General features: G+C 25.6%; 2 protein-coding genes across 20 annotated transcripts in view; one reads left to right on the forward strand and one right to left on the reverse strand.

Annotated features, from left to right (window-relative positions):
- LOC107451471 (ubiquitin carboxyl-terminal hydrolase-like faf) overlaps positions 1-16,502 on the reverse strand; it is a 94,144-nt gene extending 77,642 nt beyond the window's left edge. For 16 of the 19 annotated variants that reach the window (XR_011636091.1, XM_071177176.1, XM_071177159.1 and 13 more), the window contains exons 1-12: positions 16,361-16,502; positions 14,714-14,897; positions 11,171-11,363; positions 10,320-10,432; positions 8,152-8,264; positions 7,963-8,068; positions 6,346-6,461; positions 6,019-6,270; positions 4,064-4,208; positions 3,056-3,118; positions 866-1,060; positions 558-656 (exon numbers count right to left, since the gene is read on the reverse strand). Coding sequence is in view for 18 of the 19 variants with exons in the window: in XM_071177176.1 (XP_071033277.1) it covers positions 558-656; positions 866-1,060; positions 3,056-3,118; positions 4,064-4,208; positions 6,019-6,270; positions 6,346-6,461; positions 7,963-8,068; positions 8,152-8,264; positions 10,320-10,432; positions 11,171-11,363; positions 14,714-14,818 (1,500 nt within the window). In the remaining variant the exon portion in view is untranslated. Of the gene's footprint in view, positions 1-557; positions 657-865; positions 1,061-3,055; positions 3,119-4,063; positions 4,209-6,018; positions 6,271-6,345; positions 6,462-7,962; positions 8,069-8,151; positions 8,265-10,319; positions 10,433-11,170; positions 11,364-14,713; positions 14,898-16,015; positions 16,086-16,230 lie in introns of all 19 variants that reach the window. The other 3 variants (XM_043041807.2, XM_043041809.2, XM_043041808.2) reach the window with 3 other exon arrangements.
- Positions 16,503-16,737: 235 nt separating this feature from the next.
- The window catches only part of LOC107451473 (propionyl-CoA carboxylase alpha chain, mitochondrial), a 30,858-nt gene continuing 22,524 nt past the window's right edge, over positions 16,738-25,071 (forward strand). The window contains exons 1-3 of the mRNA XM_016067580.3: positions 16,738-16,982; positions 17,321-17,407; positions 22,635-22,751. Coding sequence (XP_015923066.1) covers positions 16,878-16,982; positions 17,321-17,407; positions 22,635-22,751 — 309 coding nt within the window. The 5' untranslated portion in view covers positions 16,738-16,877. The remainder of the gene's footprint in view (positions 16,983-17,320; positions 17,408-22,634; positions 22,752-25,071) is intronic.

The raw sequence follows: 25,071 nt of genomic DNA on the forward strand, positions 1-25,071 counted from the left end.
GAATCAGAATAGACTTGCCTCAAGAAGATTTAAAAACGAGAATTGGAGATTCATTGTTTCCTCTAAACAGTACCATGAAAATCAAGGAATGAAGTTTCCAAGATATTTCTGCAGTGAGTTAAAATATGACGTTTAAAAGAGGCTGGAGTTTCATATTCAACAAATCATCAACGAGTATTAATATGTAGCGCTAGGTTAGGAGATATACATTCCAATGTAAAATGCAGGAAGAAAATATTTTTTTCAGATACTTTCTAAGGAAAATTTACAACACATTTTAAAATATATAAAACAAGATATGATACAATTATTTTACTCTTAATAAAATTTCTTTCGTGACAAAATTAAACATAATATTTAACTGTTATGGTACTTGTTCAAAAATAGCTTAAAATTCAACAAACAGTAATTCTGCTTAATTAATAAAATTGAATATTGGCTACAGTGCAGTAACTTCTTTGTGGAAACCTGATCTTGTAATCGAACTAAAAACGTCTTGTAAAACAGTAATTGATGATAGAGGTAACCAAAAACTAACACAAACAAATGAAAATTACTTTATGAGCCATGACACCATCTTTATCATCTTCAGCTAGCCGTCTGATTAGTTCAAGCAACTTTTCCCTTTGTTTTTTGCTAGCATTTGTCCAACTTGTCTGCAAGATAAATAAATAAAATTTTAAAAAAAATTATCATCCAATATTAAAATTATGCAAAACAAGAAATGCATTTTAAGTTGGACCAGTTGGAAGCTAACTAATAAATCAACTTTTGAGTTTATTCAGTTATTAATTGGTAGACTTATAAACCACAACATCTCCAACAGAACCATCTAACAAAAGTATTCAACACAAGTGATACATACTTGGAAACATTCAAATAGGTGGTCAAGCTGTTCAGGTGTGAAATCCCATGCAAGTTTGGCCAACAAATCATGAACATTTTTCACAATAGCCTCATGTTTACCAGATTGAGCAGCCCAAATGTCATCTAAATCTTCCAACGTTAAAGATTTCTCTTTTATTACAAATCTAAGAATTTTTTCTAACTTTTCCACATACTGCAATAAAAAAAGAAGAAAAAAAAATATGATTCAACTATTTTTGTAAGGATACAAAATATGTATTACATATATATAGTAAGAGAGAGAGGGAGAGAGAAAGTAAAGTGTTGAATAAAGATAAGAATACAATTGAAAATAAAATTTTTTAAACATTCAAACAAAAAGGTGGTTAACTGCTAAACTTGAATGGAAACAGAAACAAAATCAATTAAAACTATGAAAAAGAAAAAAAAAAAAAGAAAGTTAACCCTTTGATGCAGATTTTTTATCAAACATATTTTTCATACTTTTTTCATTATTTTGTATTGATTGATTTAGATCAAAATAAGAAAAAAATATTGTATTTAATACTTTAATAATTTATGATCATGAAATACAGCATGAAACACCAGTCTCTTTTTCTGTGTTAAAGGTAAAATCTTTCAAACCTGCCTCACATCCAAACAAAAAATTTTCGAATTTGCACTGATTTAGATCTGAGAGAAACAGTTATCAATCATTAAAAATTCTTCAATTTACAAAATCAATTATTGACAAATTTTTAAATGGGAATGAAAAAAAATTTCAAACTACTACTTTTTGGATTTCATATTTTAATTCAAATATAATTCCGATTAATAACAGATTTTTTTAATAACTCATAGGCTGTTTTATATAATTAAAAAACACCAAAATATAGTTTTGCTAGTAATTAGAGCCACAGAAAAAAACTATATAAAAATGGATTGAGTCAAAGGGTTAGATGAAGGGGCTTGTTAGATATCAAAAATATACGCCTATGCGTTTCACCCTTATCGCACCCACCACTCCACTTTGCATCTCTGTCAGAGAAGCAAGCTTTCTTTTACACCAGAACTTCGAACAAGGAAGTTCACTTGTCAGCTTTCTCATGAGCTACTTTTCCTTGTTTACTGCTATTGTAGCAGTCATAATAATTTTCTTCGTGTATATAGCTCATTTGTTTTATTAAGTTTTGTTTAATCAAACCATTACAGTCCGCTTTATATTACATACAATGCACAGGGCTCAAACTTTTTTTCTTAGCCAATTCATTGAAACCATATTTTAAAGTTTGTAGTCTTCTTGTACCCGATTTTCTATCTTAAAATATTATATGCACTATTTAAGACCTGATCTTAAAAACATTAAGATTGTGAGCTAATAATGGAAAACTGGATCTGTGGATATTAAGTTACCCCTGGTATTCAATTTTTAGGAGAGGTGGGATGTATTTCGTTCAGACCCCTACAAATATTTTGCTACCTACTTTACGGAATAAACTTAGTTTACTTTGTATTGCTCCATAAAATACTTCATTTTAAAATTCAAGAAATTTGGATGAAAAAATAAACAAAAAAAAAAGAACAATTTTAACATTGCATTAAATTATACAGGGTGCGTTTCCAGACTTTTTTAACAAAAAATAAGCATTTTAAGTAGTTTTTAAGCGCTGAAATATTTTTTATCACTTCTCAAAAAAAAAATTCATAATTAGAAAGTGTGCAATAATAAAAAATAATTTTTTCCATCGCTTGAAGTTCTTAGATTTATAAACATAAAATCAATAAAATTCAAAAACTTTTACATAATCATGATAAAATAACTAGTTTCTGATAAATATTGCAGAGAAAATTGAGAAAATCATGCATTTTTTGTCATTTATGAGGAAAATCGACACGACAAAGTAAAAATCTCTTTTTAAAATCAAGCACTTTTTACAAACCCTGAATTTTAAAAAAAGAGCCTTTAATGACTTATAGAAAACGTAAATCAAAAATAAGCACATTTAAGCACTTTTTAAAAACACTACGTAGCATACACATCATGTGAAGTAATCAATAATGGCATAAGAGAAAGTGTGCTATATTTAATTTTAAAAACTATTTCTTTTCAGAATAAATTTTTGAAACTACTTCTACCCAACTCTATAAACTATATTTGATTTATGCTAAATTTATTTAAAATAACAAATAAAGACATTTATTTTTTTACCTGTGGCTGATGTAAACTGTCTCTAAGTACAATCTGAAGAACTTTGTTTTCCTTTATCCATTCCTTAATTAAAAAAACAAAAATAAATATAAGCATTAAGAACATAAGTATTTACTCGAATGTCAAAAAAAATCTGGTAAAAATCACAGTTTGAAGCCGTATTAGAAAAAAACAGTGAAACAAAGTCAAATTTGGGAAAGCACTTAAGTACCAAAAATTTTTGTTTTGTTAATCATAGATAACTAAACTTAAATCAGTGTCAATTTGCATCTAATCATTCAAATAATAGACTATGAATTAAAAATAAGCAATATATTTTTTTATGTCTTTACTTCATTTCAAACAAATTTGCGAAACCTATAAAGAGTATTATAGTTAAAAAATAGGAATATAGAAAAAAAAAAATTTGCACACTTGACAGATGTAAAAAGTGTGCTCTCAACAAACCACCCTGTTGTATATTATTTTATTCCGTGTTTCTTAAATGGACAGAAAGAAGAAATTCTGCATTTGAAACGTGGGATCTCCTGTGGTTAGAGTGTTCGCCTTCCAATGAGGTGAACTGAGATTGAATCCCGGGTTAGAGTCTCCTTGCAATCAAGGCTAACCGAGGGAGGTTTTCCTCCCCATGTAACCCAAGTGCATGTCAGTTCCATCAAAAAGTCCACCACAAAGGCAAATTTCTCCCAATATTTATTTGATCTAGCCGCGATGGAGAATAATCCTGTAGTCAATAAACATAAAATACTGATTACCATATCTTATATGGGTTTTTCAAACCATAAATTTTGCATCATACAACTTAAAAATCTCAAAAGCTGTTCAAGGTGTAAGATATCTTTACTTTCTTCATAATAGAACCAAAAAATTTGCTTTTTTTTTATAATTCATGTAAAAGCACCCTGGCAAACAAAATTAATGCTGCTATACTGCATCTAGCTGCAGCACTTTATTGAGCTTTTAAATTAGCTGTACTAGTTGATCTATGAAAAAGATAAAAATACTTACTGCTACTCTTTCAGCTGTCAGCCAATCCTCTTCCTCTGGATTAACATGGCCATGTCTATGAGTATAATATGAAACACTAGCAATTACTTTATTAACTTCATTTAAGGCATTCATTTTTCCATTGAAAGATGAAATTTGTAATAGCCTGTAAGAAAATGAGAAGATTGAATTAATATTAAATCATTCTTTAAGCATTAAATTGATTAATCTTTTTTTTTTTTTTGAAGTTAAACACAAAATATTTAATGAGAACATATTAAAACTAAATCCCATTAATCAAAAAGATGTTTGAGTTTAATATTTATAGTTTCATAGAAAAAAATTTCCAAATGTATATACAGTAGTAAAAACACTGATATGTGATATACACGAGACCAATGTTTGTTTAAAATTGTCAAATAATCAAGAGTACTCTGCTATATTTAAGCTTACAAACTCTTAATTACCAATAAAATATTAAAAATAGAAAGCTACCATCATACAATTGGTAAAACGGTGTTAAACTTTACTGTAAATTAGGCTTAATTATAACAAAGTATAAGATAATTATAAAATATTGTAATTAAACTTGTCAGTTTTTTTACTTATTTCATAAAAAAAAGTAAATATTTGAGACAATCTTGGTAAAAACTTGTTATTTAGCTCTGTGAGTTAGACTAATTATCTAGATATTTACAAATATCACAATGAAACATTTTTAGTGTGTCTATTTATCAAAAAAACACATGGTTTAAATTAGTGACATCTTGGCGAAAATAGGTTATTTAGCATCACTGGCAATTAGGCTAATTACCCCAAAATGATTCCAATAATTAGAAAATATGGAAATTAATTTATAATAGCTTTATTCTTCATCTTGAAATTAAGTCATACATAGTCATTACATAGTCGAAAATAAATTTGGGACTTCTATCTCTAAGCTAAACTTTCATTTCGCTTTTACTTTTAATTAGGATAATACTTACATTTACTGAAAATAATAAATAAGCATATGATTCTTGAATTCATGACCATAAAAACTTTATTATGTAATATTGAGTTTATTTTCATGAAATGACTGAATTCTGAAAATTTAGGACATGATATCTGCAGGTGAGGCAATAAGCTTTAGTTGTGCAAATTAAGAGAGGTTTGATCAAAAATCCAAATCTTTCGATACTTCAAATTGATCATTGTAAAATCTGCACTTGTATTTGCAGAAAATAAAAAATATTTTCTCCCTCCACCCCAAAAAAACAGGAATAGTGGGACAAAAAGTTGAAAATCAGGACAAGATATTTTTATCAGGAGAATCAAGAATATCAAGACAACAAATGCATTTTTTTAAATTTAATTACGCATTAATTATAATTCGTTTCAAAAATTTCTTTTATCAGTAACACACCTCATATTAAAAAGAAAAAAATTCAGAACATAAAAATTTTTGTTATTAAATCTTCAAATTTTTCTCTCTCACAAAATCGGAGATTAATATATTTTCTGGAGTTAGTGCTACAGCAACACACATAAAAAGATTTTTTACACAAAATTAGTGAAAACTGATTATGCGAATCCATTACTAAATGTTAATAATTTTGTTTTAACACCAGGAGGCTTCAGTTTCTGTCCCTTTTTCTCAGAAACCCCTTGGCTGCTTCGTATTCATTGGAGATCAAATGGAAAGAACCACTTGAAAATTATGATTGGATTGCATTTTAATCAAATCAATGACAAGAAAAATCAGTTCCAATATGGTATTTTTTTCTATCAAGTTAAACAATTAATAATTCTCGAACTAATTATCAAATGTAAATTTTTTTATTCTATCTTAATCGCTATACACTTTTTTATTCCCCCCTTTCTAAGTCTTATAATTTTTACGCGGTAAAACAAAATGTGATGCAATATGAACACCCAAAACAGAGGCATCCCTTACGATGTTTTTATACATAGAGAGAGAAAAAAATTGAGTTTACCTTAATATCATTTTTAATCTAAAAGTTTCTAAGCTCTTCACAGTATTTTCTTGATTGGGAACTTTTGCAGCTAAGCACTTCAATGCTTTCACTATTCCAGAAAGAGCATCATTTTTTGTTTCATTTTTGGCCTCTTTCTTCAGTTCATCATCTGTGAGATTATCCAAAAAAGATGGCACTATTTCAACAATAGGCATAAAATATTTTTCTACAGTATGCACTGTGAGTAAATCATGGCACATTCCAAAGGGTCTGAAAAAAAAGTTTAATGAGAAATTGTGCTGGGAAAAGATTTATGATAATCACAACGCATGATTTGAATAGTACCTAATAAGTGCAGCAATGACAGGAACAGAAATGGCAACATGGCTTTGAAATCGTTCCAACAAAAGATCGAAACCACCAAGGGTACCGAATCTATTGATCAGATCTACCAGCCAACCCTATTATAAAAAAATATACTATTACACAAGAGGCATGTAATTTAATATATTAAACTGATTTAACTACTAACAAAATAACAGTGATTTACAAATACAATAAATATTTTCTTTTACATTGAACTAAAATTAGCAACAACAAAAATAAATAAATAAAATAAATCACAAACTATAAGTTATTTACATTTAAACACCATTTCAACATTATCTCCATTCATTTGTAATCATCATAATGATTAAATATTTCATTTATATAACTGAAATCCTTTAGCACAGTTTTATCCCTTTCTGTAAATGTGATAATTCTTACTTCACTTTTATTTTTAATTAATTGCTTTTTAAAATAAGAAGTGCACTTTAGATGATCACTTTGTATAAAAACGTTCTATTTTAATATTTATTTACTGCTGCTACTGTTTCCATGTTTTAAATACATTCAGTAGAAATGATAAAATGTAAATAAAAATATTTATTGCTTAGAAATTGTTTTCTTAGCATTACTATACTTAAGCTCTTTATTTGTATAAATATAGGTGAACATTAAATTCATAATAAAACTTTTATAAAGCATTTTATAATTCCTTGAAAGATGAATAAGGTTTCAACAAATAGTACATAAATGTGAAGAAAAACTATTGACAAATTTATATATATTATTGACATATTGCTAAAGGCTCACGACCATAAACCTCATCACTATTAAAATACAAAAATAACTACTTTAATTAAATGAGCAAAATGTGTTAAGGTAAGAATGCTATTTTAGCAATATTTTAAGGAAGTTATGTCACACTATATTAAGATGATTGTTAAGAAGTAGGATTTTTATGTCTGACTTAGTAACTAAAATATCATGTGCACAAATTAGCACATTGGTAAGCTTTTCAAATCACACATACTGCATTTTAGAATGAGAAAATCTGATTGTTAGAATAAAAGTTACTGAGATGTCCCTATTTTAATTTTGTACACAGTAAATACACAGAACTGTAACAGCTAATTAGCAAAAATATTAAATAGCACATGATTAAAAAATTAATATGCCAGCAACAAATATATGCAATTTTAATGAAACAATTTATACACAATCAAATCACACAGACATCATTTTAGAGTGGGAAAATCTGATTATTAGAATAAAAGTTAAGTTGTTCCTATATTAATTTAACAGTAAATACATAGTACTGCAACAGCTAATTAATCAGCAAATTAGATAACTATTAAATAGCGCATGATTAAAAAATGAATGTGCCCAAAAAAAATATATGCAATGTTAATGAAATAATTTATACACAATCAAATCCCACAGACTGCATTTTAGAGAAGGAAAATCTGATTGTTAGAATAAAGTTAAAGTGTACCTATTTTAATTTTGAGCACAGTAAATATACAGAACTATAACAGCTAATTAATTGGCAAATTAGATAAATATTAAATAGCACATGATTAAAAAATTAATATGTCAGTAACAAATATATAGAATGTCAAATGAAATAATTCATACTTTAGGCGTTCTCAAATCTGCCGGCCTTGCGAATACTTCATCATCTGGAATTTGAGAGCCAGTAGGAACTGTTTCAGAAGGTCTTGTGCCATTAAACGTGTGAAATCTTTATATAAATAAGAAAATTAAATTAAAAGCGAAAAGTAAAATATGTAAAAAATGAAATCAGTGATTTTCAAAAATACATACTTGCTATTCGGATTGAGCACCATAGCTAATAACTCAAGCAGAGGGAGACAGTCTTGTTTAAGTTTTAAAACACAAATCTCTACTAAATGTTCACAGTTTTTCATTATGCACCTCTGAAATAACAAGTGATTTATTATTTATTTTCTTAAAATTGATTAAATTATTTAAAGGAAACTAACATTGAAACAAAATAATTTTATTCACAGGGAAGTGAAAAATAATTATAATTACTTAGAGATGGCACATTAAAAGTTAAAGGGAAAAAAATTAGTAAACAAAATCTTTCAAATTATCATTGAACTCAACAATAACCAAAATGAAATTGAATTGAATGTAGGGTTTAATGGCACTATGTCCACAAAAGGACATGCTGCGCCATATAACCAAAGTGGAATAGAATCATCGAAACCAATTTATTCACCAGAGCTGTCAATCTATTTATCAAAACTATAAAATGCTTTGAATACAAATTATTCTACTCAAAAGAGATTGTTATGAACATTTTTCAAGTTTCAAAAGAATAATTTTGATGGTTTCAACTCCACCTTTAGTGAAATTCATCTCTATAACGAATCATATCTTCATAAGATTTTAATTTATTTCTCAAATAAAGATTCATTTCCATATTTGAGGGGTGACTGCGACACGAAGTGAAAAACCCTACAATTTTATGAGCAAAAACTCGATAACAAGATATCAATTTATTTACTATTCATATTTAATATAATTTTTTTGAACTAAGATTTATAATTAAATTACCTCTCAACAAAACACACTTTTATACTAACTAATTAAAGAAAAAAATTTAGTACTTAAAAAATCTTACAAGATATCAGATTTTAAGAAAGCGAAATTACAAATCACGATATTAAGTTTTAAAATTGTGCTAATATGAATCGCGATATTGGATTTAGGAAGGCCATAATACAAACCACAATATCGGACTTTTGAAAAGCGTAAATACAAATCGCGATGCATGAATTTTAGATCCTGTGAATACGACTAGAGACATTGGATTTTAAATTCAAGTTAATACGAGTCGCGATATTGATTTCAAAAATGCGTAAATACAAACTTTTTTAAAAAAGGACAAATTTATGCAAATTATTCCAAAGCTATGTAAACAAATGAAACTAAGTAAACATAAAATGTTATCAGGTTACAGGGAACTAAGCATCTAAATGGGAGGGTGGAGAAATGTTTTATTTATTCACAGAAATAATTTTGTGATTTTCATTTAGTAACTTACTCGTGAATCATTAAAAATTATACTAACTGACTTAAAAAAGATAAATAATTTTTCAGATAATTATTATTCACATTACAAAGAAATAACCGTATCCATTTATGCTAACTTAAGAAACATCTTTCCCAGAACTAGATTTGTAAACTGACGAAGGCGAATATTTTTTTTTTCCTTACAATTTAAATACAATTATTACTTCATAAAAGAAAATTATTCAAGAGAGGAGAAATTTCAATTTATTATGGAAATTTTCCTCTTAACTTTTCATAGATTTAATTTTTAAGTAAAATCAGGTACTTTTCAAATACATTTTAAAGGTTAAGAAAGCCTGTTTCAGTCATAGTGAGGAAAAACTAATTATATCTTTGAACATATTTTAATGAAGTGAAATGTAGGGAAGTAATAAAATAAAGCAAAAAAGAATGCAAATTCTATTTATGAAAGTTTAATTCAATGAATTTTTTTTCCGTTATCATCAAATTTGATTTACTTCACATAGAATAGTAATTACAAATAAACTTTATTTAATCAAGCATAAGTAATTCATCAATAATACAAACTTAAATCAATTTCTTAACCACTGACTTCAGCAATAGTTTTTTTTCCGGTTAATAAGTCTCAGTCAACTTTCCAGAAAATACTAGTTTCCAGCAGTTTAAGCAACTTTAATATTAGGAATAATAGAATGACTGGCTAATAATGCCCACTTTAAGTGACCATGACCTTAAAGCAAACTTAACAGCTTACCTTAAACTAAGAGCATTGTATTCATAAAATTTTTAACTGGAATATTTTTTGCCGTAAATGTAGTATTAATGCAAGAATATACATTTGTTTAATACCAAATTGTATTAGTATTGACAGAAAAAACAATTAGATAGTACAAGTTAACAGATATGAGAGACAATTAATTATGACTCACATGAATTTCAAATTTCCAACCACTAACTGCTTCATCTGTGAGTATTTTCGTAAATGATATTGTAAGCCCATCTCTGAAAAACCTTTGACAAGCTTCACTACGAGTATCTACACCTAAAAAGTGAAGTTTAGTTTATTTTCAACAGAATTTACACTTAAATACATAATCTCTACTTAACTACACCTCTATTTTAAATTGCACAAAAAAATATTAAATGCAGGTTTCTTCATTTGATTAGTAAAAGAACATAAAAATAAACTAGTAAATAAATGTCTATATTATATTACAGCAAATAAAAATCTTTCAGTTAACTTCAGGGGTAAAAAGTAATTTAAAAAAACAAATAATGCATTGATCTTAGTTGATGTATAATTTTCATTCATGCGATTTGCATACAAATATTTAGACCACAAAATATTTCAAAACATTATAAAAATACATCTACTCTTCAATTTTTGAGATTCAAACATTAACACCTGGGGGAATATTAAGTATATTGCTGAAAGATATTAGTGTTAGAGAGCAGGAGTCTGTCTAGGTTTTTCTGACAGGTACCTATTTTGTGAAAATTTAGGTATAATTTGTGAAAATTGAAAATTATAAAATTAAGATCAACACAGAAATATGGTAAAAATATGGATTTATCTTTTCTTAAGTGATACGAAAATAAAATTTTAAGAAAGATTATTTTGTGAAACTACCGTTTTTCCTAAAGTTGAATTTATGAAGGTACCGTTAAACGGTAATAAATTCGGCCTGGACAGACCCCTGGAGAGGTATGTCGCAGAAAACCCGAAAAAATTCTGCCACAGGGTGCAGAATGAAACATAAGAGTAGAAAATGAATCTCACCTAATTTACATAAACTGATAGCTGCATCTAAAAGAACTTCAAGTTCTCCTTTTGGTAAAACGGGGACAACCCATCTTGGTCTATTTATCATTTCATCTAAGCGAGCTAATTCAGCCAGAGGAAATTCTGGCTCTTGTCCTTCGGGCAGTTCATTGCTTTCATCTTGATCCCCACTACCATCACTTTCATTTAGCTGAAAAATACATGTTACTTTGAAATTTGTAAAACAAAGCATTTTAAGATTACAAAAATTTTAAGTAAAAACTAAATAATCAGTAGAAATCTTTAATATAAATAATCATCCTTCTTAAAATTAGCTTATCTATGTTTAACCATTTGATTATTTCTTAGTCTAATATCGAATAAAGTTATGAAATCTTAACAATTGTGTACAGCATAATTTCATCTAAGACAAAAATTTTTAAAACATATTTAAGTGATTATATAGAGCAGTTTCCCATCTTCTTAGCCTAAGGGTTACACTGATATCTAATAAAGTATCAAGTGCCAAAATCTAGGCAGCAACAACGTTATTAGGAGAAAGAATCATGCATTTCTCAAGTTTAAGAAAAACTGTTTTTAAATTCTTGGGATAAGTTTAAAACATTTCAATATTTTTGCCTTTCCGAGGTAGAGAATTTTGACTCTTGAATCCACTGTTTAACTCTCATCAAACCAATATTTGTAGTTCTAAAATGCACACAAACTTTTAATTTCAGAACTAGCCAGAGAATGATATAACAATGGAACAAAAGTACTATACTGATTAAAAGTTTTTAGGACTTATTTCATATCATTAATATACCCAAATACATGTTTTTCAAAATTGTTTAGTAAAATTTACTAACTAACTTTTCATAAGTAATAAAAATATACTAGAATACATATCAAGACATGTCACCTGAGTGGATCCTGGGATGGATTCATAATGTTTTTGGTCAAGGACCATAGTTTGATGATTTTTGATTATGTCCATTATGAATTTTTTTTTTTTTTTAATTCAAAAGAAAAAAAAAAATTTAAAAGAATTAACTGGTTTCAAAATGTAAATTTTTGTATACACTTGGTTTCCAGAGGTCGTGGCAAATAGATAACTATAAGAAATTGTTTTTGTTTTACACCGTTCCCTTTCTAAACATAAGAGAAACTAGTTTGTAAATGTACTAGTTGAAAAGAATGTACTAGTAAAAGTACAGTGGATACTAGTTGAAAAGATTAAAAGTAAAAATGGAACTACAACGAACAGTATGGTCAAAAAGTTTCAATATAATTGGAGGCATTTGATACTTTTTTTAGCATATTGTTAATTTTTAGGGTTATCATATTCCAACAAATTAATCCTTTATAAACATCCAAATATATGACATAATTCATGCAAGAAGAATCTACAATTTTTTTCCCCCTTCTTAAATTGCAATCAAAGTATTTTTTATGCCCTAATTATGGGGATATGTTGGACCAATTACAATCTTTAAAACACCAAATAAATTTTTAACTTGGAATTTTTAAATTTTTTTTTTTTTAAATGTAGAGGTTTTCTTGAGGGTGACTATGAGCATACCCTTTGAATTCTTTTTTCTTCAGGATACGGAAATATTCCCCAAATTAAAACTATGAAGATTTCTTAGAATTTTAGGAGCAAAATCATAAGAAATTAAGAAGAAATTTTTTCTTAAATATTAAAACTAAAAATGAAGTTAAAAATGAATAAAATTATGGAAATCTTTATTAGCGCTTTTAAGTATTTTTATATCTAATGAAGAAATAATCTTTTAGTTGAATTCTAATAAAATCAAAGTGACTTTTGATTTAAAATGTAAAATTAACTAGGTTCTTTTCTTAACAAATATTTTTCCTTGATGAGTCTTACTGGGTCAAGTTATAATATCATTAAAGTTCAATTCTTAACCATATAATGATAAATGCCATTAAATTTTAAAATAATCTAATGTGTAATTTAAACATGTCTTACTTAAATGAGTATTTTTTATCTGACTTATTTTCCATAGTTTTAGCCTTCGACGCATAGTATCTTTAAAAATATCTGCAAGTGGTACTGAAATACTTTCTTTCAGTTTGAAAATGTTGCAATTTCTAACTAATGAAAAATTAAATCGCTAAACTTTCTAACAATAACATAAATTTTAAGTAATAAAACAGTGTCTAGAAAAAGAAAATCTGAAACATTTTTACATTGAAGAAACAAATTATAAAATAAATAATAAACTGGCTTTTTAAAACCTTTCTTTTAAATCATAACTAGAAATTAGAAATCATAGGGCAATTTAATATCTATTCTATACATTCAATGTGTTGAAAAAATAAATATCCTTAATTGAAAGCAAACGAGGATAATTTAAGATCAGGGGTTCAGAAAAGCTAAGGATGAAAGTAACCTAAAATTTTATAGCACACTTAGATTCTTAGTATTTATTAACATACCATTTACTAGATAAGATGTTAACTCTTAAAGAAATATTCACAATGCCTGGACATTTTAAAACCCCTTTGCCTATCTCATATAAAAAGCCATTAAAATACATTACAAAATTATAACTATTTTCTGAACTCTTAATCATCCAGAAATAAAACTTTAAAAGTAAATAAAAACTTTTATTTATAATAATGCTAAAACATTTAAAGCATCCTACATTTGAAGTTTTAATAACAATTAAAATATGTCAAAAATAATAATTTTATAAACTAAATATTTAATTGCTTTAGATCAACATTAAAAAAAACTATTCAATTTCTTTTACAGACTAAATTTGCGCACTGCCTTGCATAGCAATCATCCAATTATGTTAGCTTTCACAAAACTTTTTTTTATGTACAAATGCTAATGAAGATTTAAAAACATTTTTAAAAAATTTAGTATTTAAAAAAATACAATTTTAAAAAAAATAAAATTTTGGATTAAAGGTTAAAATAATAGAGATTACTATAAAGCATCTAAATTATGCTATTAATTAGAAATATACCAACTGATAAATAATATTTATTATTAATAATTTACTTGTACAAGAATATAAACAACAAAATGTGTATAATTACAAAATGATATGTTCTTCGTAACATTTGACGTTTTAGAAAATCAAATTACTGAAATAAGTTTTACATTTTAAAACTAGAATGCTAAACATAATGCCCATTCATAATAATTAATAAAAGCTGTATCTTACTTGCTAGAAAAATAAAATTTAGGTCAGAAATAAATCCAAGTAGCAATTACATAATTGATTTATAATGATAATGACAGATTTAATAATAAATGATATTATAATGATAAAGGATATATGTTATGTCATTATTGAATTATAATGATAAAACATATAAAATAAATGCAATTTTAAAGATGAAGTCAAAAGTTTTTTTTCAAACTAACCATTGCCAATTTAACTTTTTTGAAACATGTTTTTCTATGTTTACTACAACATTAATTAAACTTTAATTTAAAAACTAGTAAAAAATGACTAAGCACATAGCATACAAAAATTATTATTGATTATTAAATGATTTTGACTGTTAAAGAACTTTACTTACAGTATTTGGACTAGGTACTGGGTTAGTTCTTGACTGCATTGGAATATTTTCCTGTGGTGAATCCCCGCCACCACCAACTTGTCCACCACGCATGACAATAGTCATGTTTATTCCACTGATACTTTACACACCGCTTTAAAAACTAGCCAGTCTTTGTATTTTCTTAGATTAACATCGGTATTTACTAAAAGAAAAATTAAAATATCCAAAAGAACTCAAATCATATGCTAATAATAATAATTGATAACATTTGACAAGATGGTAAATATTTATAAGCATATATATTTATATATACATAGATAAGTTTACTAACAAATGATAGCTAGAAATAAAAAAATTAATAAATACAAGTGCATTTTATTTGATAAAGCATTGAAATTTAAATCAAAATCATTATCTAAGAAAATTTAAACCTACATTTTTATTTATGAGTTTAAATAAGTAAAATTATCCTAAACATAACACAACTCAGTTATGTATAAGGATTTACGATTTCATATCGTGAAATTATAAATTAACATGATTTGGTAATGTAAAATTGAAAAGGCTTATAACATCTTAAACAAAATTTGAACTATATACATAAAGATCATTTGATTTTTAAAACATTTATCTCTATACTTAATAACAACAAACTATTAAAAAACATGGATTAAGAAATTTTCAATGACTTGAGAAACACGCATATAAATGAAAGCAACAAAAAATTTTAACAAAATTTACATAACATATCATTATATATCTGATTAAGTATTTACTTTGTGCTTCAAAATTGCAATAAAATATAAAGACAATTAATATTATAACCATTGTGAAAGAACACTACTACAGAAAACTAGTTTACTTACAGCATAATCTACTATATTTTAAGGAGAAATAAAAATCATTGAAGAACAGAATTATTCAATTTTCGAGTAAGGAGCATAAACTAATATTAATTGAAACATTAAATACACGTTTACACTTCAATCGGAAGTTGAGGGCGTAAGTTTTAATATCACATAGAAACAATCAACATTAAACAAGACTTTAAAAATATTCTTTAATTTTGCTCAGTTTAAAATTGGAAGATACAGAAACTAAAAGCGAGAGATAAAAATATTCATATCTCTACCCTACAGCTCATCAAAAAAATAAAAGATAAATTACACAATATTAATGCAGTGTTCCTATTTTTAAACGAAATAAATAAAGCATACATTTTATTTATCCAAACATTAAAGTTTAAAAGTAATATCTTCACTTAAGAAACTTAATTCAATCAATAGAAATTAATTTTAAAGGAAAATCAGATTTGTTTACATTTTACGTATTGTTTCTGTTTGCTTAAGCCTACCGATGGGTCCGATTTCCCCTTTGAATATGTATCAGACTGCAAAAAAAAGGAAAGGTATATTTTAAAGGTTAAAATATTTTTAATAAAACTCAAATTAATAATTTTATGAAATAATTAGAGTATAAAAGCCAAGTAACATTCGAAAATTTTCATAAAGCTAGAGAGTATAACTATTTCATACAATTGCCAACTCTCTGACGGACTTGCTTGAAACGTCAAACTTTATTTGTGAGAAAACACAAACATAGTTCGGATGGAAAAAAGGGAGTTCTAAAAACATTGAAGCTTGGATTAAATTAAAATTCGCTTACCATCTATATTTACTATGCAAAAATGTAACATTATTTGTAAAAACGTTCATCTATAATACAAAGGAAAGGCAAGGTTTACGTGCCTATGTTGACCGGCTAGTGACTCAGTAGTCGTATGAGTTGCTAATCTCGCAGGGCTATCAAACATGAAAATAAATCGCTTTCTTTGCGAGTTGTCGCCAAACATTTGCAAACAATTATTTTATTTTTAGATCGAAATTTAACTTTTTATAATAAAAATAAAATTCCGTTCCTCTAATGAAGTTGACCAGATAAAATTTAGTTTCCTTCAAAGATTAAATCAATAAAAACAAAAAATTTCATTACTTACGTAATAATAAACATCAACAACATTGGCGATAATTCGATTTTTTTCTGCTATAATATGTTGTTGAAGAGCAGACGAACAAAACAGCAATGTGCAAAGCAACAAAACGATTTTTCGGATAAAGCAAGCGGTTAGTGAAAATATCAACAGGGATTGATAGTTAATTAGAATCTACTTTTAATTAATAATATGGCTTCATCATGTCTATTATTTTTACGAACTAATTTTCCCAACAAACTTTTAATTTTGTCAAAATCGCGATATTGCAAAAAAAGTGGATTTTTGTTTTCAAAAGTTAGTATAAACTTTTTGCATATTTTAAAAATTATTGATGATAGACATCTATATAAATGTATATATTATCTGATTTTTGATTGAAATTATCTTTAAAATCGGTAAATTTCTTTCATGATTGATACTGAAAACAAAGGAATATTTTATATAAATAATCTTAGAATTTTCTTAATTAGTTTTACCTTGGATCGTTTAATACGTCGAAATCTTCAGAGATAATTTGTGTTAATTGATTTATCAAGTTTCTAATTGAAATGATTTGTCGTGTTCAATGTTTTTTTCTCTTTTTTCCCTTGTAATTTGAATTGATAATTACTTTTTTTTATTTTTTTTTACAGAATACTTTATCAGGAGTACAGATTAGATATTTTTCTGATGATAAGTACAAACTTCCCGTTTTGGATCCAATTGATCATCATGAAGAGGTTTGTTAAGATATATTTAAAGTACTTATAAAAATAAAGTACTTATAATAAATAAATAAATATGTGTAAAATATTTTATAAGATATGTTTTGAAGTTGTACTAATTTCTATTCAATATAATCTATGTTAATGAAAGTATTTTATATCAGTTCTCAAATTAAGTTTATTTTACTAATTGAAAGCTATTTTTATAATATATTTCATGAATTTTGAAGTTTATATTAGATATGAATTGTAATTATTGAGTTAATTAATTATGAAATAAAAAATTTTGTTTGAATGTGTTATAGAAAAGAAATTTAATAAATTGACAGAAATGGCATCTGGGTTTTATAAATTTAAATTTATTTGTATATTTTGAAAAATTCTCTATTTACCTAAGAAAGTACTTATTAGTTTCAGGGTGCCAAATTAAAACCAGCTTTACTGTAATTGATCTCAGTGATCTTTATTTAATTCAGATAATAGATACTGTTGATATTGTGGTATTAAGTATTAAAGTAATAGGTCTATTGTACATTAATATAAGTACTATTGTGCATTAATATAAGTTCTATTGTAATAAGTATTTTATAAGCTCCTCAAACAGATAAGGTCCAACTATAATTTTAAGAAAATAAAGAAAAAAAGAATTATTTTTAGATAAATGTATTGAAAACTTTTATATAAAAATAAGAGACTTTTATTTTTAAATATTTATGAATGTTTTAGTAATTATTTTTTTAAGCTATGATTTTATTAATAACTCCTGCCATTTTGAGATAAACACTGAACAAAATGGAAGTTAGCAAAAATTTAAAAAAAAAGTTAAGTAAAAAAAAAATTTGTATTTCCTTCAGCCTCTCCAATAGAAAAGTGCAAAAAAAGTAAGAGTAAGTATTAGTCTATAAATATGATAATTTATAAATTATCATATTTCTATCACTATATATTATTCATTCAGATGAGGGTTGATAAAGCTGTTATTTCTCAAANTAATGTAGGGTTGATAAAGCTGTTATTTCTCAAAGTTTTGATAATTTATAATTTTGATAATTTATAAATTATCATATTTCTATCACTATATATTATTCATTCAGATGAGGGTTGATAAAGCTGTTATTTCTCAAAGTTTTGATTAATCTATAATTTTTTTCCATAAGTTTTCATTTTTAAAGCATTTTGAAAATACAGAATGAGTTACACATTAACAAGTTGAAAATAGCCTTTGCAAGAAAAAAGGGATAAATAGATGCTGCAGTATTCCTTTTATACAATCAGTATTATATTTCACAATAAAATTTGTCTCTAAAATGTATAGAATACAAATTTTCAATTCTTTGTTTTCTGTCTCTAATTGTGTTTTTATCATTTAAGATTTTTTTTATCTTAAGTTTTAAATTTATAAAAAATTAGGTCAAAGTGAATAGTAATTTTTTTCAGGGTTATAAATAGTATAGTAATGGTAAATTTTTTCAGTTAGTTAATGCTAAAAAATTCCAACATTTTAGAATTTTTTTTAATTTTTTTAAATTGCGCACAACTGTATAGAAACTTCTGTTTCTATTTATATTTAGTTTGAAATTTCTAAATAAATTTAAAAAAATAGTAGTGGAAGGTTTATTAACTTGTTATTTTGAATTTTACTTCTGGAAATGAAAAGAATAATTAAAAATGTGGCTTTTTTTTTTCGATCAGAGTTTGATATTTTGTAAAAAAATATTTTTGCAAACAAGTAATAATACTGCCCATGGAATTAAAACTTTTTAAACAAGTTTTAAAAAAATTACAACACATTAAAATCAAAAAAAATTTTTTAATAAATAAAAAACAAAATGTTATAAGTAAAAAATTCAAAAATTTATGCTAAAAAAATTTTATTTCTTTGAAAAATAATTGGCACTAAGCTATTCTCACAGTACCTCTCCAACTATACCCATTTATAATCTGTTATAGTTTGAGGAAAGAAGGTATATAGACTTCAGTTATTGTTATTTAATTTTTTTTCTTTAATTTTTTTTCTGAATGCTGTTCATTATTGTGACAACCTTAACTATGAATTATTTTTATATAGTGAATGATTAATGGAATCAAAGATCAAGAGGAAAAATAAAATAAATGAATCAGCTGAAATAATAATTTATATGTAATAAAACATGTTTATTATCCATAGTTTGAGGCATCACCTTCATCAACCAATTTTTGCTCTAATTATTTATTTTTTTAATTTATTTTTTATCATAAATTTTTAAAAGTGTCAAGATTGATCTATTATTATACATACATAATTTTTATTGTTTATTAAATTTGAGATGTATCAGCAGACCGAATTAAGTAAATAGAAAAGAAATTGCATTATTTTGCTTCAAAAATAAAACAATTATTCATTTCATTGTTTAAATTTTAAAACTACCACATATCCCCCTACTACTGTGAAATTTTCATTCCAGGAAATTAATTTTTAATGGTAAAAGGGTAATGTGCTGATGTTTTAATAAATTAGAATGAAAATAATTTTGTCCACTAATGCATATAAATAATTTAAGCAGATATATTGAAAGTCAGATAGAGAATTATTTTGGCTTAAAAGTGTAAGTAAAAATTTTATAAGAGTCTACCATTGATAAATATATTTCTATTGAAACTCAAATGTTAAAAAATGATACCATAAAATTTTTAAAAAAATTTTAACTTCAATATGCAGAGATGATTGTGCTCCGGGAAAAATCCGGATTTTTCGCTAACTGCGATCCGGAAATCCAAGGTCCAGAAGTTTCAGAACTAGAATTTATACTTAGCCTCTCTTTAATTTATAAATATTTTTTCTGATAGAATAATAAATGTGACTAGATATAAAAGTAAAGGTATTCATAATTATTTATTTAAATTATGCTGCATATAATTAATTTATTTAGATTTTAATGTTGTGAAAATATCAATGATTTAAAATTATGAAGACATTAATTTTTTGAAATGCGTCATTTAAATGATTTTATTCAAGAAATTTTCAGGATTTTTGAGTTGGATCCAGCACTGATAGTCTGGCACTGATAATCTGGGAATCCATAGTTTGTAGTATTTGTTGTCTGTTTTTAAAATGTTTTAGGTCATCGCTTTGTGCATTGTATTCATCAAATTATCCTTTCTTAATACCAAGCATCTTTTGAACATTTCAATCATTCTTTCACCTTTCAGACAACTGACTACAAAAATGGAAGGAAAATGTAAAAAAGAAAACTTTTTTAGTTTATTTGTATGTACTTTATACATAGGCGAAAGAATTCATTTTTTCATAGATCTACAAGTAGAATTTGTGTGCCTTTCTTTTGAAGAGAATTACGGGTCTATTGTGATTCTTCAGTTTGCTATAATTGAAGGTTTCTTAAATCAGTTGGCAATGAAATAAGTTGCATCTTTCCTTTTTTATCCATATAAAAACTATTCTTCTCAGATTAATACCAACAAAAAATACAACGGTTGGTGAATGCATTAATCTTAGGGTAGCAGCTTTTAAAAAGATTTATAAAATTAAGAATTTTTTAGTGACAATCAACTCATGTATGTGCATATGTGCTTATCAGTCTATTAAATGTTGAAATTCAAAAAAGCATGAAACAAATTAAACTGATATTTTTAATAAAATATAGATAATTTTTTAGATAGAGATTCTTTTTTGTGATCATTAATTATTTATCTCTCCTTGTAGTAGAACACTATTTAGAATCCAGAATCGTTGACGCTAGGGTTCTAAAATTTGGTTATCAAATATGATAAGCTATTTTAGCTTATCATATTTGATGATAGCCCCAGATCCAAAATATCTTTTAATTTGGTTATCAAGTAAATTTGGTTATCAAACATGATGAGCTAAAATAGCTTATCATATTTGATGGTAGCCCCAGATCCCCAATATATTTTAAATTTTTTTCATTAATCGGTTCAAAATGTTTAAAAATTAATTTTTCACATTAGTTTAACATTAACCATGGTTATAAATAAAATTATAAACAATCCTGTTTAAGATTTTATCTCATGTTCTTTACTGATTAATTTTTTTTTTCAAGCTCAGTCAGCAACATGAATGCAATTTGTTTTTACATCACCAAATTAACATTTCTAAAGTTTATTTGAAAGCATGCATTTATTTTTTTCATACTTTTGCTTTTAAATTAACATGTTTCCAAGAGAAGAATGAGGTGCAATTTTTTTCAGACGTAATGAATTTTAAGAAGACAAAGTATGAAAAAAATAACTTTAAAAAGTTTGCGATAACTTTTTTTTAATTGGTCTGCATGAAAAATTAATAAATATTGTATTTATGTAACTTTTAAAAATTGAGTTTATATAGTTAATTAATTAACTATATAAACTCAATTAAATTTCCAGGTTTTATGTTCATTTTATATAAAGTTTATCTTAAAATCTGTTGCAAGAATTTTTTTTAAAATTCTTAAAGAAAGTAGCTGAAAAATCGGTTTTCAAATAACAATACTAACAGCTAATAAACTAAGAGATTCTTGCAACACATTTTAATATAAAATTTATACGAAATGAGCATAATGTCTGGAAAATTAGCTTGGAATATATGAAACTCGATTCTGATATGTTACACCCAATATTTTATTTCTTATTATTTCGTGCAAAACCATAGAAAAGTCGTTTTATTTAATTTTTAAGCTTTTTAAAATTCTTAACTAAAATTCTTAAACTAACTAAAATTCTTAACTTAATTAAAATTCTTAAACTAATGTGTTAATTTTTTTTATTTAACTAATGTTACTCAATTTATGTGGCAAATAGCATTCTGGCCTTAAATCTTATATAAGTTACATGGGGTATTTGCTATGGGAAATCTGAAAGTCATGTTGGAAGTTAAGTCACATTAAATAAATATAAACTTGATTTTTGTAACTTAAGCACAATATTTTAATTATTACTTTTTCGTGAAGACCCATAAACCAGTTGATGCTCTTCAAAATTTTTAAATTATTTTATTGTATATTATGTTTTATATTTCTCAATAATAATTTCTTACATATATTTCATATTTTATATGGTCTTATTCTCCTTTTTCATATTTTATCCACAATCTGGAAAAAATCAGTAATTTGTTATCTCGTAAGCCACATTGATGCTAGATTATAGATGCTTTATTGTACTTTTTTTTCTTCATCGCCAAAGTTACTAAAACTAATAGCTTTGTAAAACTCAAATTACATTTGGTATATTATCTTGATTTTTCTTTTAGAAATTCGATAAGATACTTATTGCAAATCGAGGCGAAATTGCTTGCAGAATTATTAAAACCTGTCGAAAAATGGGCATCAAAACGGTAGCAATTCACAGTGATGTAGATTCAACAGCTGTAAGTATTTATGTTTTAGATTTCCATTTCAATTAGTTGTTGGTTTTTTTAATGCCACTTGCTAATATCAACAAGTTGAATGCTCGAGTAAAAAGATTTTGAATCAGACAGAAATTTAGGTTCTTTTTTTTATCATTCCCATAAAAACCGCCTTAAATAAGAGTATTAAAAATTTTTGCATTCCAAACAAAATGGACAAAGACTATTAACAAGGAGTCATTTGATATGGCAAAAGTTTCAAGGAACTTAAATCACAATTTCTTTTAACTTTTCAGCACATTGTGTGAAACTTTTTAAATTCCATTTGAATGAAAAAATATTAACATGACCTCTGATATTTATATTCTACATGGTTGTGATATATGATGAAAAAATTTGGTTAAATATGGATTACTAAAAATAGAGCATTTAAAGTATATATAACTTTATCATACAAAAATCAGAATGAAGTTCTGTGTGCATTCATTGGGTTAAAAGGAAACATTCACTATCTTTATAACTTTCTTTTCACTGTTCAATAAATTTATCAATCATATTTTTCTTATTAAAACATTTTATCTATACTTTTTATGAAATTTTAGTCCTTTTATGCTGTATATTTTCAAAATGAAACATGTGATATGCTGAATTTTTTTTATGTATTATTTTTTAGCGTATTATATTTTTAAGTACAGCATTTTTTTTTTTTTTACGTATGCATTAATAAGGGGAAAAAAACATTTTGTCTCTTTCCTAATTCTAATTATAGTATTGTTATGTTTTGTTAAGTTTAGTTCAGTATTCTTCAGTTCCGAGTAAATATGTATGGTATTTTTATGCACTCATAATATAATGACCATTTAATATGGAGAATGGGGTTGTTATATTGGATGTTGACTGTATTAATATATGTTAAGCTTTGAAAGCACTAACATTGTAATTGTATAGTTTAGATAGAGGTTGTAGAAAGCTCTAAGATAGTGAAGTAATAATTTTATTAAATTCAAAAGGGGGCCAAACCAGACCCTTAAACGTGAGAGGTTCACATGATAGCTGATGGATTGAGAGGAAGAAGGATTTCATCTTGGAGAAAGATTTTATTTTATATCTTTCTATTCGATATTAAAATATTAACAGTCCCCAGTAACATGGGACTGATCACTTTCCCATCTTGCTAAGGACTACATCATCATATTTTGCAGGATAATTAAATCAATAGTATTACTTTCTTTGTGGGAAAGTTTTTCACTGATTGTGTGTTAGTTATAAGCTTTATTTACAGATTAGATTCAATATATCCATAACATTACATAAATACTTACTTCTACTTACATCCGTAGCATTACATGATATATATTAATCATAATTTATAATAATAATGATGACAATAAATCTAAGTAAAAAAAAACTGACTTTTAATTTTTCTTGTTTTTTTTTCTTCGTGTAATCCTAGTGTAGTCCTTAAAAGAAATTTCCAAACATGTTTCCGTTTACCATGAGAATTTGTTTTAAGTCAAAATGACAAAATTTTTCATAAGTGAAGAAAACCATAGGAAAAAATTGCACCGGGAAAAATAGGTTTTTGCCAACTCAAGTTGGAAAAATCATTTATTAATAAAAAATTATTAACTGCTTATTATTGCTATCTAATTTAAATAATAATATTATTTGCAAGTCATTTAAAAAATCTTCCTTAATAAGTGAAAATAAATAGCAAAAATTGGAATGAAAAATCAAATTAATAAATTTCCAAAGTAATAAAAACAACTGTAATTTCTTTCTATGTTTTGCATAAAGGAGTATAAAAGAATTTAATTTTATAGTTGTATAAAGAACTTTCAAAACATCAAAATCAAGTAATATATTGTTGTATTACACTACAAATCACACATTGAATTCTTAATTTAAGCAGTATATTAATTTTCATATCCAAATGCTGTTAAGAATAAGAACTGGAGAAAAAAAATTTCATAATAATATGCAATCCAAAAATATTTTTAATACAAATTCTATTTTTACATTCCTAATCATAAAATTAAAAATTAATTATAATTTATCAAATAAACCTATCAGAGTTTTTAACCATAAGTTTTGATTTACAAATTACTGAATTTCCATTTTCAAATCAATGACGAAATTTTTTTTAAATATTTACATTTGTATGAAATTTTTTTTAAAAAAAATAGGAAATTTGTTTTAATATCTGAGCTCAATATCATGTCAGAACTTAAAATTTCATTTTAAGAAATAAAACTTATGAGTTTTCAAATAATATAAATGTTATTGTTTAAGTTTTTTTACACTTTGATTGCTTTACAATACATCACTTAGAATTTACTAA

The sequence above is a fragment of the Parasteatoda tepidariorum genome, chromosome 1, assembly GCF_043381705.1.
Source record: "Parasteatoda tepidariorum isolate YZ-2023 chromosome 1, CAS_Ptep_4.0, whole genome shotgun sequence".
Lineage (NCBI taxonomy): Eukaryota > Metazoa > Arthropoda > Arachnida > Araneae > Theridiidae > Parasteatoda > Parasteatoda tepidariorum.